The sequence below is a fragment of the Labrus mixtus genome, chromosome 5 (genome assembly GCF_963584025.1).
Source record: "Labrus mixtus chromosome 5, fLabMix1.1, whole genome shotgun sequence".
NCBI lineage: Eukaryota > Metazoa > Chordata > Actinopteri > Labriformes > Labridae > Labrus > Labrus mixtus.
Window position 1 is genome coordinate 2,203,550 of NC_083616.1, and position 14,206 is coordinate 2,217,755.

Below are 14,206 nucleotides of genomic sequence, written 5' to 3' on the forward strand. Positions count from 1 at the left end.
GTTAGTCCTGGAGCAGTCTGAGTGCAGGCCAGCGGGGGAATGGGGGGTAATCATGCTTAAGCACGGTACGGGACAACTTTGCCCAGTGACTGCACCCTGAGAGTCATTCACACATTTACATAATTAGGGGCGTGGTTGAGTTGACTGGCAGGAGGCTTAAAGGCCGCCTCATATCCACCACTTTACCTGCTTCTAAGGCAAAGCTAAGATTGATCGCAAATAGAGTTTGAGACAGCATTTTCAACATGGCCACCGCCATTATTGGGTCTCATGACACCTTTCCAGAAACGTCCCTGTTAAGAAAATAAAGTCCCACACCTCAATAATATCTCTATTTTTATTTGTGTATATATACACATATAAAAAATAAGGACATATGTACAATGATAATAAATATCAACATGTTTTTACAAGTGAAATAAGTTACTTAACATATTTTAAAACAAACATAAAAGATCAATTAACAAGACGGGCAAAAAAAATGGGGGCAAAGTAGAACCGGAGTGTCAACAGAAACAAAAAAAACAAAAAACAATGTGAGCAAAGAAAGCCAAACTTAACGCCTCGTGTGAGGAAATATAACAAGCAAACACATGTAAGAACTGAACGAATGCACATAAAGTACATCAAACATGCATTTCTCATCAGCGGAGACCTGTACGCGTTTGCATTTGTAGTCTTTGCAACGTGTTCTTCAAAAAGGGAAACATATGAAGACAATCTGAGTACCAGTGTTATGAGCTCGCTCACTCCTCCAGGACAGAAAGTGGAGCCAATCTATCGCTAATCTTTGAATCAACAGATACTTATTTGGTTTTTAAGGGGCAGACAAATTAAACAGGGACTACATTTTTTTTGGTTCATCATCTCATAAAGAACTGGAGCTGGCAGATCATGGCTGACGTATAAACAGAAAGCGGAAAAAGGAAGTGGATCGATCAGCCGTAAGCGATCTCTGCGTCTCGCTCGAGGGAGAATTTAGCAGTGGATAAAATATTCAGAAAAAAAGCTGCAGACATCAGCTCAGTGGAGTTAAAAGTGGACGGACTGCTGAGACTTCAATATTGATCTGGTCAAATTAATTTAAGAATTTCAACTAGAACAAAAAAAAAAAAAAAAGCAACTGCAGTCTACTTTGGCTTATCGGAAAGGTGAAGAGAGGCACAGAAAAAGGGGAAACACGGATTCCTGTACAACCCTTTGAACCAGAAAATCAGACATGTTTAGTGTTTTTTTTCTTTAAATAATCCAAAGAGATCATTCGTTCACAATATCAGCGTCTGTAAAAGTCCGCTCAGAATGAAAACACAAGGCGGCAAGGATGGTCGTATCAAAGATGTACAGTCCACTTGTAGAGGATCATGCAACACTAGGGTGGAGTGCTGATGGCGGATGATGAGTTCCTCCTCTTCAAACGTCGGGATCGTTTTGATATACTACAACTCTCTCAGCGCTCTGTACACAGTTGGGGAAGAGGGGTGGGGGAGGAGGGGGGACGTTGGTTGTCCTCCCCCTTCCTTCACTCTGGACTCCTCTGGTCCCGACAGACACGGTCCAAAACACCAGAGAGCTGACCCTGCTGGACAGAACACACACAGAGAGGACAGAACAGTACAAAGTTAGAGAGGACAAATGTTCAGGTTTCTGAAAATGAGATCATTAAGAACTTTTTAAATGTATATGGGCATCTTTCCAGGTCCAGTTTAACCCCAACAACAGAAACACACCTCCCTCCTTGTCAGCTTTTTGTGCAAGAAACACTTCTTAAAGGAAGAACGTGTGACTTTTTGATCCAGTAGATGTCGCCCTTGAGCTCCAGCATGAAACCAAAACAAACTGCTGTTTGGCCACGCCTCCTCCATACTGAAGCCTCTGCTCTCCTCCAGAGACACACCTCCAACCCCTCTACACTCACGTTCAGACAAAGGAGTTATCAACTAGCACGCACCATAATTAAGGACTAAGCACACTGGCGGACAAAATTGTCCTTGTCTTGAGCAGCAATCACCTGTGTCCTGCATTGTTGTGTTAGCATGCTAATGTTAGCTCTCTTCAGTTAGCTAGTAGCTTCACATTGCATGTAAATTCACACGATGAAACTCTTAAATGACATCCAAATAATCGGTGAGTATGTTCTTCTTCTTCTCTCTAGTTCTTGACTAAAACAGCTTTTATACAAAAGGGGAGGAGCCGGCCGTCCCGTCCATGTAAACACAGCTCTGACAACAACACAGCCAGCGGGACTCGAGCTTCTTACTCATTGTAGACAGTCATGACTCAGAGACACATTTACACAGGAGAGACTGAATATATGATTTATTTATGTGGAACATGTCGCACAGTCTTCCTTTAAATCATATCTGCTCTCCCAAATTGAAAATAACTTTTGTACTTTCTGATTGGCTCGGTAGGCTGTGAAATTGAATTGCCTTCTTGGAATGAATAAAGTTGTTTAAATCTGAATCTGATTGTGCTCTGAACATTATTTGCATCATTTTGTGTCATTAAAGTCATTAAATGTCATTACCAGTGTTGGGACTAACGCGTTACTGTAACGCCCGTACTATTTGTGGTAACTAGAAACGAATAAGTTGCTTTCCATATTTTACTAACGCGTTACAATTACTGACATTTAAAAGAAACAACAAGTATGCAAGGTGACGCTAACGTCAGCTCAGCAGCATCCTGAGAGACAGAAAGTTGTGTGTAGTAAACAAACACAGGCAGGTGATCATTCAGCAGCAGCTTACCGTCTCTGAAATACCTAATTTTTCCCTGCTCGATTTAAACAACTAGAATGACACGATGAGTTGGATTCTGTGTCCAGGAAGGAAAACTTATCTTAAAGAACGAAGCACAGAGCAAAACAACACCATGCTTCTAATAAACTAGCTGTCAGAGAGCTAACAGTACGCTTCTAGAGAGCGAGGCGCTGCAGACTCTGGAGACCCAGGTACAGCTCAGGTTAACTAACTCAGCAGAGTGAGGAGGAGACACTCCAGACAAACAACCTGCTTCATTTAAAACACCGCCTGCTCTACAATGTGTTAGCTGGAGAAAAGACTGATAGACAGGTATGTTGTCTGCTGCCTTCAGAGATCTAATTGGTCACAGCACCACTAAATAATGTGAACATTAATACAAGGATTGAATCAAAAAAGGCAAAAAGTTACTTTAACAAGTAACTAGATTATTTTATAAAGCCGTAACTTCATGAGTAAATCGGTTACTTTTGGATAGTAGAAACTAGTCTTCAGTAACGGACCCAACACGGCTCATAACATGATCATTTAAAAAGACTAATCATCAGATTAACTAGTCGAGAGGGCCAGGTTACACTTTAGACGATGACATCATCAGGGAACACCTTTATTTCCAGTTATCAGACTGGTTTAGTTTAGTCCTCTGTTTCCATTCTTCCTGACTGAGTCATGGTTGGGGATGAGATGTTAATATAAATGTTATGTAAGGTTGTATTGTATTGTTGTATAAAACTCGCCTGGTATGAAAAGCTCTCTGATACTGTCTGAATCTCTCCGACAGAACATTGTTTCTAAACAGACACTCAGTCTGACGAGGGTCTCCCTTAGTTCAACTTTTTTTATTTCTCTTTCTTATCAGACACACTTTTTCTGCAGTGAGCTGTTCCTCTTTCTTATCTTTTATACCATGAAAGTCTTTTTTTTTTTCCTCCTGATGCACCTGTCCATTCAGACTTTAATAAAAGCGTGCACAAGGTCAGCTTTTGATAAGGAGGAGGCGGTGCGACTGGTGCAGAACATATGATGTAACAAAAGTATGCCAATGAACTCTGTGAGGAAACCTGAGCTGCTCTCAGTGTCAGGAGTCTGCAGTCAGCTTCATTTTTAAATGTTATTTTCTTTATTAATCCCTCAGGTATATTCTGGTTGATCTCTCTGTTATTGAGAGATGCACAAAGTCTCAAAATACACACACATGCACAAACAGGACTTGTGGACATGCATTAAAGGAGAGACGTCAGAGAGAGGCTGCTACACATGGAGAGTGCCAGTCTTCATGCTCAAGGACACCTCTGCATTATCTCTCCAGCTACCAGACCAACTTCTATATTTTAGTCTGGACTGGGACTAGAACCGACAACCCTCAGGTTCCAAACCCAAGTCCCTACAGACTGAACTACTGCCGCCCACAATATATGATCTTATTTGAAGAGCAGGCCATGTTACCTATATCAAGGATTGAGCATCTATAACAGGGATGGGCAACTTTGGTCACAGCAAGGAGCCACATTCATTTAATTCTCATAGCCAGGGGGCCAAATTGTAGAATACAAAAACGATTACAATCAATTATGTCTCAAATTTAACTCAACATATACCAGTGATCAAATATTATTATATATATTATTATCTGGTTTTCATGACAGATTTTATCATGTTTTCTTCATGTTTCCAATTAATTGAAATGTAAAAATTTACCTGAGGGCCATGTTGAGGGTTAATGGGGGCCGCATGTGGCCGCCAGTTGCCCACCCCTGATCTATAACCACGATAATGATCCTCTAACAGTGGATCATGATCACTTCCATCAGGAGAGGCTAACTTGAAGCAACAGGGGCTGCAATGAACTCATCATCAACTCACAACCTTTTGTAGGCTACATCATATTTTTATCTCATCATTCTTCTGAAATCCAAGAAGGAGTAGTAGGGCCACATTAAGGGGAATTTTTGTGATTAAAGGGAGAATATGAGATTTTTCACAAATGAAGTATATCATCTGAAAATAACTCTGTGAGTCATGACTGTCCACAATGAGCTTTTAGATCACGCTCATTTCAGGTAAATTTACATGCAGTGTGAAGCTACGAGCAAAATAAAAAGCGCTAGCATTAGCATGCTAACACAACAATGCAGCGCAAGTTGTTTTGGTTTCATGCTGGTGCTCAAGGGCGACATCTGCTGGATCAAAAAGTTGCATATAAAGCCTTTAATGTCATACATTTACGAGATTAAAGTCGTTATTTTAGTCTTTAGTTATATCAGTAGAGCAGCAGCCACTTGGTTGAAAATGAGGACAGGGAGTACTTGTGAAGTATTACTTTAGTAAAGGTTTCATAAATATATGGTTATATGGTTTGACAAAATATGCGATTATTTGTGTTGGGTCTTTACTTATCCAGATATGAAACTACACATGCTTTTGGCACATCAGCATCATCACATTGTCATAAAATATCAGGACCCTGAAAAGATACTGAAAGAAACTGGAGCTTTTCCAGGGAGAGGACCACGCTGACTTGGAGGGAGTTGTGGCAGAGGAAATGTCTTTAAGGGTTCTCCTTTCATCATTTTCTGACTGCTCTTTTGATACAACCTTTCAGAATAATACTTTTTAAGAAATAGCCTGAATTACGATTTTCATACCATAAAATAATGAGTTTATTCTCATAAATTCTCATTTATGACAGTAATCTCAATAAAATGTAAATTGTAGATAACCGTCGTTCAAGTCTCTTGAAGACAAGAGTACTGCTGCGTTATATCCCTTTTCTCTTTTGTGCTTATTCGAGCTGAAATGTTTTTTGCACCAAAACCCAAAGTTGAATTCCTTGTATATGGAAACATACTCGGCAATAAATCTGATTCTGATTCTGACGATGATTTCTGTTGTTTTAGTCATTAAGTTAGATTGTTTTTAGGGTGGTTCTGGAGGTTAGCTTAGCGTCAAACAAAGACTGAAAACAAGTGGAAACAGGTAGCCTGTCTCTGTCCTGTGGTCATGGGCGGTTCTAGGCAGGGGCCAACAGGGGCCAGTGCCCCTGTAACACTGAGCTTGGTCCCCCCTGTGGCCACCCCTCCAAAAGGAAGAGCCCCCCTAATAACACATACACAGTAATTGACTCAACAACCAGACTCACAATCTAGTATTAAATTCTGTTACTGAAACAAATATAAATCATGGTATTTCATGATGTGTTATTTAATGATGTGCGCTATTATTTGGCATAATATATATATATATTTTTTAAAGTGATCATCGTTGTCTATTTTTCACCTGGGTTTAATGTTCCCCTCTGACAAAACAACTGGCCCCAGTTTGGCCCCCTCAGTAAAAGTGGTCTAGAACCACCACTGCCTGTAGTTTAAAAAAATCCACCTGTGAGCCGAGCTTTTCTGTCATGTCAGAAGTGACCAAAAACAGAAGTGTGTAAACGTTTTAGTTTGTGTTTCATGTTGTCTGTCAGTCCGTTTCTCCACCCGGTGTTTTGCACTTTGTGATTTTATATGTTATTTTTTTATTTGTATTTATTTAACCGTCATGGCTTCATTTTTACAGACGAAGACGAGAGAGCTATCGATCTTCTGATCTCTTCCTCGGTTAGAAACCAATTACATCTTTTCCAAAATGTTCAATTATTTCTTATTATTTAGTGATAAGTTGAGCAGCCAGATAAAATGAAGTAAATATTTGTAACACTACACTGAGCAGCCAAAAAAACAAAATTGGAAATCGTTGAAGGTTTAAATCTGTTTGCATAAATGTAATTAAGGGGAACAATACCTTCCACTGGTTCACTGCAGCTTCGCGCCTGGAGCCAGCAGTTAGTCTTCCTCTGTTTGCGTCCACAGTAGCCCCGGGTCATTCTCCGGGCGTCGGTACGAGGGGAGGGGGTTCATCATGGGGGTTTAAGAGATCGTCACAGACACTGATAGTCCGGTATCGTTGGCATTCAGAGGACTGAGAGTCCGTGCGTAAAAATGTGTGTGTGTGTGTGTGTGTGTGTGTGTGGGAGGGAAAGTTTCCTTCTTGGCAGTGCAAGTCACCACCCTCACCCAACACGTGAGATATAAAGCACTTATTGAGACATCCACAGCGGTCGTAACAGTGAGGGTTCAACTACATTCTCCATGCCTAATGTCTTCACGTCAGCTTCGATTTGGGATTAAGTGTGCCGTTTTCTGTTCCGCTGCGAAGAGCTGAATGCAGATAGCCATTTCTTTTTCTTTCTAAAGCCATGAACAAACACCCGAAAGGGGCTCAACCAAAACACATATTTGTTACAACCCGCGGCTGAATAAATGTCATTTGGAGTGCACTTGTAGTATATTGGACTTGAAGGTGCGTTTGTGGGTCATCGTTGGGGGGGGGGAGGGGGGGGAATGTAAGCGCCTGCCCCTCACATTGTCATTAACGGGGGGGGGGGGGGGGGGGGGGGGGCTCTCGATAACCGTTAGAACACTGACGTCGTCCGTAAGACACAAGAAAAAAGAACAACAAGAAATGTCTTAATTCAAAGCAAACCGTCACGACAAATTAAAGTGGAAGAGGGATCAGAGACTTTCTCGGGGGATAAATACAACATGGAAGGGGGGGGGGGGTATAAATTGAGCAGAGAAAGTCTTGAGAGATTGTCCTTCATTCGAAAACCCCCTTGTGTCTTTCACTCCAATTCACGTCATTTAGCATTTCATTTCCTCATCATTTCTCTCTTTTGTCTCTCTCTCCTCTCGGTCCCACGCAGAGCTCCTGCTATACGGGGACATGATTGTCGTCTTGCTTCCAGATTAATTAGTCTTTTGTTCTTTTTTTTTTTAATACCGCTCTCACACTCTCGGCTCTCAAGTACTAAAAAAAAGGGAAGACACGCGCTTCCAGTTTTTTTTAAGTGCAGTAAGCTGAAAAAAGTCTCAAAGGAAAAGAAGGACAGAGAATCAGTTCGTAATTTCCAGTCAAGATACTTCCACCGTTCATTAACTGGCGGCTTCAGCGCGCCGGCTTGAAGCCTCACTTGGTCCACTTAACATAAAAAAAAGAAATGTGCCCATCAGAAAAAACATGTTGCGCCGTTCGTTTGATTTCCATGCTTGAGGTGTTCTCCTCTTGCATTCAGCCTCTTTAAATACAAAATTTACACGTGTGGCGATCGCACAGTGGAAGAAGAAGAAAAGCCACCAGACATGGCCGCATGTTGCTGGGAACACAATAATAGTAGGAGTGCGTGTTGACCGACTCTGTGTATATTTAACATGCTGTGTGCTATTAATGTCTACAGTGAGCCAATCGGGCATTGGCGGCGCGCGAGAGAGAGAGAGAGCGTGGGGAGTTGACAGCGTGGTCACTGAAAGAGAGAGAGAGCAGGCGTTCCTCGAGAAGAGGAAGAGGTAGGTTGGTTGTTTTTTTGTTTTCCAACTCAGGGAACGGAGACGGGAGGAGGACAAGGCCTAGACGGACGACTCCTCCGGGTTGGCGTCCGGCAGCACGCTCCTCTGCTGCAGCGTGCGCCTCAGCTCCTCCTTGAAGGGGCTGGAGTAATCGTTCCCGCTCATGCCGAGACCCCCGAGCCCGCCGCCCCCAGCGCCGGCCCCGCTAGCCCTCTCCTCCCCTGCTGTGCTCAGGTTGAGGCGGATGTAGCCGTTGCTACCCGAGCCTCGGATGTTGGTGAGGCTGAGACGGCTCGGGGAGTGGATGGGCTGGCCCGGGATGGCGCTGGGCGACGCCGTGCTGCCGACACTGGCGGGCCCCAGGGCGTGGCCGGGAACGATCTTCAGCGAGCCGTCCGAGTAGTAGTAGTTGGCGCCGGTCTCCCAGAAGCGGTCCTCGTCGCTGGGCATCTTGCTGGGCACGAAGGTGGGCGGCTCCTTGGGCAGCGTGATGGGGTAGACCAGCGTGCTCTCCAGGGGCTTCATGTCGGCGCCTTTCCCCAGCGCCAGCTTCAGCCTCCTGCGCAGGTACAGCGCCGCCACGAGGAGCAGCAGGCACGCCGCCCCGAGGGTGATAACCAGCACCCAGAAGAGCCCCATGCTGCTGTCGGGAGCCCGGGCCTCCATGAAGACCGGTGCGCTGGCGACCACGGCCACCTGGTAGCGCTCGGTCTGAAACTTGACCCCTTGCTCCTCTGAGTAGCAGACGTAGCGGCCCGCTTGCATCTGGCCCGCTTCCGGGACGACGAGCGCCTTCAGGGTGCGGTCGAAGCGAGGCCCGCCCGCCTCGGGGTCCCCCAGCTGGAGCTCGCGGTCGTTGAGGACCCAGAAGGGCTGAGCCAGGTTGGAGACCAGTTGGCAGGGCAGCACCATGTCAGACCCAACCACCACGGTCACGTTCCTCAGACGGGAGTGCTCTGCAGAGGAGAAAGGAGGGACGGTTAAGTATCATCCATATTAATCCAATTCATTCTAACACTGCCAGTTCTCTTCTACTTAATTCAATTTATTCAGCTCAGACTTAATGTATTCACTCAGTCCAGCTCAAGTCTCTTTCCCCTGCTACCTACTCGCCTCTGCACCAACAGTCAATCCCCACAAGGGGGCCACTGCTGAGACCTGTTACTCACCGGGGCTGGGGATGGAGACGGGCTTATCGAACTTGGCTTTTCCCCGGCTGAACCTTTCCAGCATGAGGTCCTGTGACAGGGAGGAGGTGGAGCTGCAGGGGAAAGGGCAGAAAAACAGAGCAGGTTATTAATGGTCTCTTACTGGAAGTGACGGCTGTTTCCACACACAGAAAAACAATGGATCCACTTTGTGCAATCTGTTGTGTAATATGATAACACTCAAGAGTAACCTGGATCGATAGGGAACACATCGAAGCAAACGAGGGGCTTTTGCAGGATAGTTTCAGAATCAGAATCAGAATCGGGGTTTAACTACATTTACATATACAAGGAATTTGACTTGGTGTATTGGTGCCAAACAATTAACAAGGAAATAAAGCAGAACTAGCAACAACTTAAATAATACAGTATAAAAAGATATTACAATGTATAAAATAGAATTAAAAAATGTAAAATATAAAATATAAAAAATAAAAAACACAAAATGTACAAAAGGTGCAATGTCGGAGCTGTGCAGTGGACTATGAGAAAAAATCGACAAGTACGCTGCAAATAAACTGTCAATACGACAAGTTTATCCTTTTTTTCTTTTGCATAGTTATTCTTAATAAAGTTATATTTAAGTTGATGTCTGTTTCATGAGGCTTGCCCGCGGAGATCAGCATTTTAAATCAGGAGGATTTTACTCAACACCTTCAGGGCAGAAGATTAAAAAAAATAGTCTGAAATGAAGGAGGTGCTTCAATCCTGCTGGAAGACTTTCATTATAGACAGCTTTTCAATAAAGAGTTCAAGGGGCGAAGTGATGAATGCTAAGCCTTAAAGCGTATGTGCTGATATAGTATGAATGCATAGGTACACATAGGGGCATGACTCACCCGCGGTGGAGGTCGATGCGTACACAGGCCCGGCCCTCGCTGTCCCAGGCGCAGTAGGGGTCCCGGGCGAGCAGACAGTCTGGCTGTGACTGATAGCGGCTGCAGTTGGCCAAGGGCAGCTGGAGAACCTCGGAGCGAGAGCCGATGTATAAGTACTTCTACAGAGTAACAGAGAGAGAAGAAGGGGAAGACAAAGAACAGATCCAGCCATCAGGCAGAGACGGAAAGCAGAGAGAGCGGTGAAAAAACAAAGAGAAAGATAAACAGAGAGAGAGAGAGAGAGAGAGTGTCTCAGTGAGGGGTTAGAGGAGATAATGGGATAATCACTCTCAATTACAATAACATTCACCCCCGACCCTCGTCCAATCCAATCTGGGTCGCGCTCTTTTCGGAAAAGCTGTTATAAAAATGGTCACAGCTAAGCCAGCATTAATGAGATAAGCGGGGGGCTTTGGGGTGACGGGGACGCCCCGTCAAAATGCCAAATCGATCGGCGGCTGTTGTAAAACCTGCGGGGACGTGGGGCGACGTCTGCGCGCAGGCCGAGCTGACGGGCCAGGGAGAATGAGAAAAACAACAGGGGCAGAGGTTCAATTCCCCCCGCGGCGTCGGAGGATTGTAATTACTGTTATTATGAAGGGGGGGGGGGGGGGTTTAGATTCATGAGGCCGACACTTGATCTGAGAAAGGGCAGCGATGGTAAAAAAAAAAAAAAAACATCTGCAGAGAGGCAGGGGGGGAATGACTCTGTGACCGCTTGTCTCTGTGTTTTCAACCGATCTATGATTGTGTCTGTCAGAGACAGAATTAACAGATCAGCAGAGTCCCGCTGCCACCTCTGAATACCAATGAATGAAGTGATGCAACGGCACAGCAAGCTAGTGGAAGACCTCCACTCTGCTCCTGGGAGACAAGACAAGAGGTATTAGGACGCACTCACACTAGACCATCTGGGGGTCAGCCCTATGTTCCCACAGCCCAATGGTCCCACAACCCTATGTTCCTACAGCCCTATGTTCCTACAGCCCTATGTTCCCTCAGCCCTATGTTCCTACAGCCCTATGTTCCCTCAGCCCTATGTTCCCTCAGCCCTATGTTCCCTCAGCCCTATGTTCCTACAGCCCTATGTTCCCTCAGCCCTATGTTCCCTCAGCCCTATGTTCCCTCAGCCCTATGTTCCCTCAGCCCTATGTTCCCACAGCCCAATGGTCCCACAACCCTATGTTCCCACAGCCCTATGTTCCCACATTTCTAAGATTTTTCTCAAAATTAGGGCTAGGCTTAGGGTTATGGGTTAGGGTTAGGGAGAAAGGGGAATAAAATCAAATTGGGAGAAAGGGGGATAAAATCTGATACAAGTTTATGAAAAAGGAAATGTGGGAACATAGGGCTGTGGGAACATAGGGCTGTGGGAACATAGGGCTGTGGGAACATAGGGCTGTGGGAACATAGGGCTGTGGGAACATATGGCTGTGGGAACATAGGGCTGTGGGAACATAGGGCTGAGGGAACATAGGGAACATAGGGCTGTGGGAACATAGGGCTGTGGGACCATAGGCACGCTCCCGACAATCTGTACCGTGCCTAAGCACGCTTCACCGCTAAAGTCCAGTCTGTTGACTAGAGTGAATACACTGATCCGGGTTCAAGCTCGGTACACTTCCTCGGCCCTGGCATGTTTAGAAGAGATGTTCTTTGGCACGGTTCAGTTCATGCACGAGCACAAATGTGGACAGCGTTCACTATCTAAAACATTCCGGAGTGTTCTGTGTGTATCTGACTAACATGACTCTAAATAAACCACAAAGTCAGTAAAGTAGCCGTCATGATCTCTGTGTTGTTCTCCGATTTGCATCCCTCTGTCTTGTAAACTAAGCACACTTCACGATCATGTAAAGTCATGCATGTGCTGTCTTAGGACGTTATGTTAAAGATGTAACCGTGCTGAGGCCCGGTTAGTCCTGGAGCAGTGTGAGTGCGGAAAGGAGAGGGGGGGCAGTCATGCTCCAGTAGGGTACGGGACAACTGGGCCGAGTGAGATTTCGCCCTTAGAGAACCATTCAGGATGAGCTGGTTAACTTTGAAGAACAACTTCTAAAAAAAGTCTGTGCACTGATATTATGCATCCGGCTGTACTTAGTAAGATCAGGTATGATGACAACCAAAAAGAAGAGCTGCTCTCTCTTTATTAAATTCAGTTGTGCCGCTGTCTGTCTGATATGTAAACATGCTCCCCATCCAGACAGAGATGAATAAACTGAAATGCCGAAACAATACTTGAGATGTTCCTTTTTTTTCATCTCGATAAAATCAGACTATATTCAGAGCACGGTAGATATGATTTGTCTCAAATGGTTATGTCGTAGGATTAAAGCCTCCTCCAATCTAAATGATCCTGACATCTGACCTGGAAGGCTGCGTCCGCAGTAACTTTCTGAAATGGACAAAAGTTGACATCTAGGAAAAAGAAGGGAGGAATTAAGCTCCTTTCCCTTGCTCTCTTTTTCATTCTTTACATGAAGAACTCATTTTTCATGTGCAGGAGCAAACATCAGTGTAAATTTCCTCTGCGTATTTCAATGATCATCTTGTCTGGCACCTCTCTGTGACTGCCAGCTTTTAATTCTTTTTTTTTTTAAAAGCGCATTTTTTAGGCCTTTATCAGATCGCGATATGAGCAAGTAATGACATTAAAAGAGGGAGGGGGCAGGGAACAGAGCTCTTGGGTTTGAACCAGGAACGTGGCTGTTCATGGTTGTTTTTTTTAAGCCAGAAAAAATGACTGCCAGTTTTTCAACCTGGCTCGGAGTGGGGCGGTTATAAACAGTGAAAAATCAGACCAAGCCTCCAATTCAAGCCCAGTCCAGATCCGCCTTGAGCAGACATTTTGCCAGATTTAAACTAAACTGTAGTGCTTCAAATGAAAGGAACACATCCTCCTTCCCTCCCTCTCTCTCTTACCTTGGAGTGGGAGATGGTCAGGCTGTCCACAGGCTGAACGTTCTCAAACAGCTGGATCTCCTCGATCACATGGGCCTCGGCGCCGTAGATCACCACCCTCTGCAGCCAGCCCTCCGCTGCAGAGCACATGAAAAAATAAGAGGAAGGAAGAGGATTCAGTTCACCTTGCTTTCTGCTCTGTGAAGTCAAACTTTTTCAAGTTCACTTCAGTGACGTTTACGCTTTCTTCATGCCCTTGGGGCAATTTTTTTCCCCGGCATGCATAAAAACATAAATCTTCAAACAGATAGCTTCAGCGCTCGAGCAACTCAGGGTACAAAATACACCGACAAACACTCACCTGACGGCAGAACGGCTCATTTAAATACCACTGATGTAATGCTTAACATGTTTACACACACACATGAACAGACACACACACACACGTCATTGCACATGGACTCATTTGAATAGCAGAGATGTGAAATTGTAAATGTTCCCACACACCTGTGGCTGCACACCAGTGAGTGTAAATATTAATGAAGTACAAACAAACACCTGTGATGACAGCACCGTATCTTACCGAGATGTTAATGACATACTCACACATTCACAAAGACACAACCTGTGAGGGCATGGACGTTCATTTACATTTTAATGGTTAAAAATGTAAATGAACAAACACGCTCTGTTGACGCCACAAATATGGATCCAGACATTTAAAGTGCACGCTGAAAATAAGCATGCATGCTTCCTGCTCATTGGTTCAGCTGCTTTTGCAAGAAGTTTACTAAAAGATAAATTAAAAAAAAGCAGAGTCTGTGGTCCTCCTCTGATTGTATCATGCTTAACCGTCTGGGCAACGATTAACCTAAAGCAGTGGTCGGATGCTCAACGTAAAACTAATGAAGTTAATTTGGTGCCTGTGTAGTCCTGGAGTAAAGTCAGGTCAGAGAGCCTGTCTGCAAATAGCAAAGGCTGTGAAACTGGAACACCTAGCTCAGAAGTCTTAATTAATGTTTCTAATTTAGCTTAGTTTCTTGATGTACCAGTCAACCAGGTCTTTGGAAAAC

The 14,206-nt window shown here is 44.6% G+C and overlaps 1 protein-coding gene across 2 annotated transcripts in view; it reads right to left on the reverse strand.

The window, feature by feature from the left end:
- Window positions 1–323: 323 nt before the first annotated feature.
- sema4c (sema domain, immunoglobulin domain (Ig), transmembrane domain (TM) and short cytoplasmic domain, (semaphorin) 4C) overlaps window positions 324–14,206 on the reverse strand; it is a 116,708-nt gene continuing 102,825 nt past the window's right edge. Inside the window, exons 13-17 of one of the 2 annotated variants that reach the window (XM_061037319.1) lie at window positions 13,155–13,270; window positions 10,194–10,351; window positions 9,316–9,407; window positions 6,546–9,102; window positions 324–1,576 (exon numbers count right to left, since the gene is read on the reverse strand). In XM_061037319.1, the coding sequence (XP_060893302.1) occupies window positions 8,207–9,102; window positions 9,316–9,407; window positions 10,194–10,351; window positions 13,155–13,270 (1,262 nt within the window). In that variant the 3' untranslated portion in view covers window positions 324–1,576; window positions 6,546–8,206. Of the gene's footprint in view, window positions 1,580–6,545; window positions 9,103–9,315; window positions 9,408–10,193; window positions 10,352–13,154; window positions 13,271–14,206 lie in introns of both variants that reach the window. The other variant, XM_061037318.1, reaches the window with a different exon arrangement.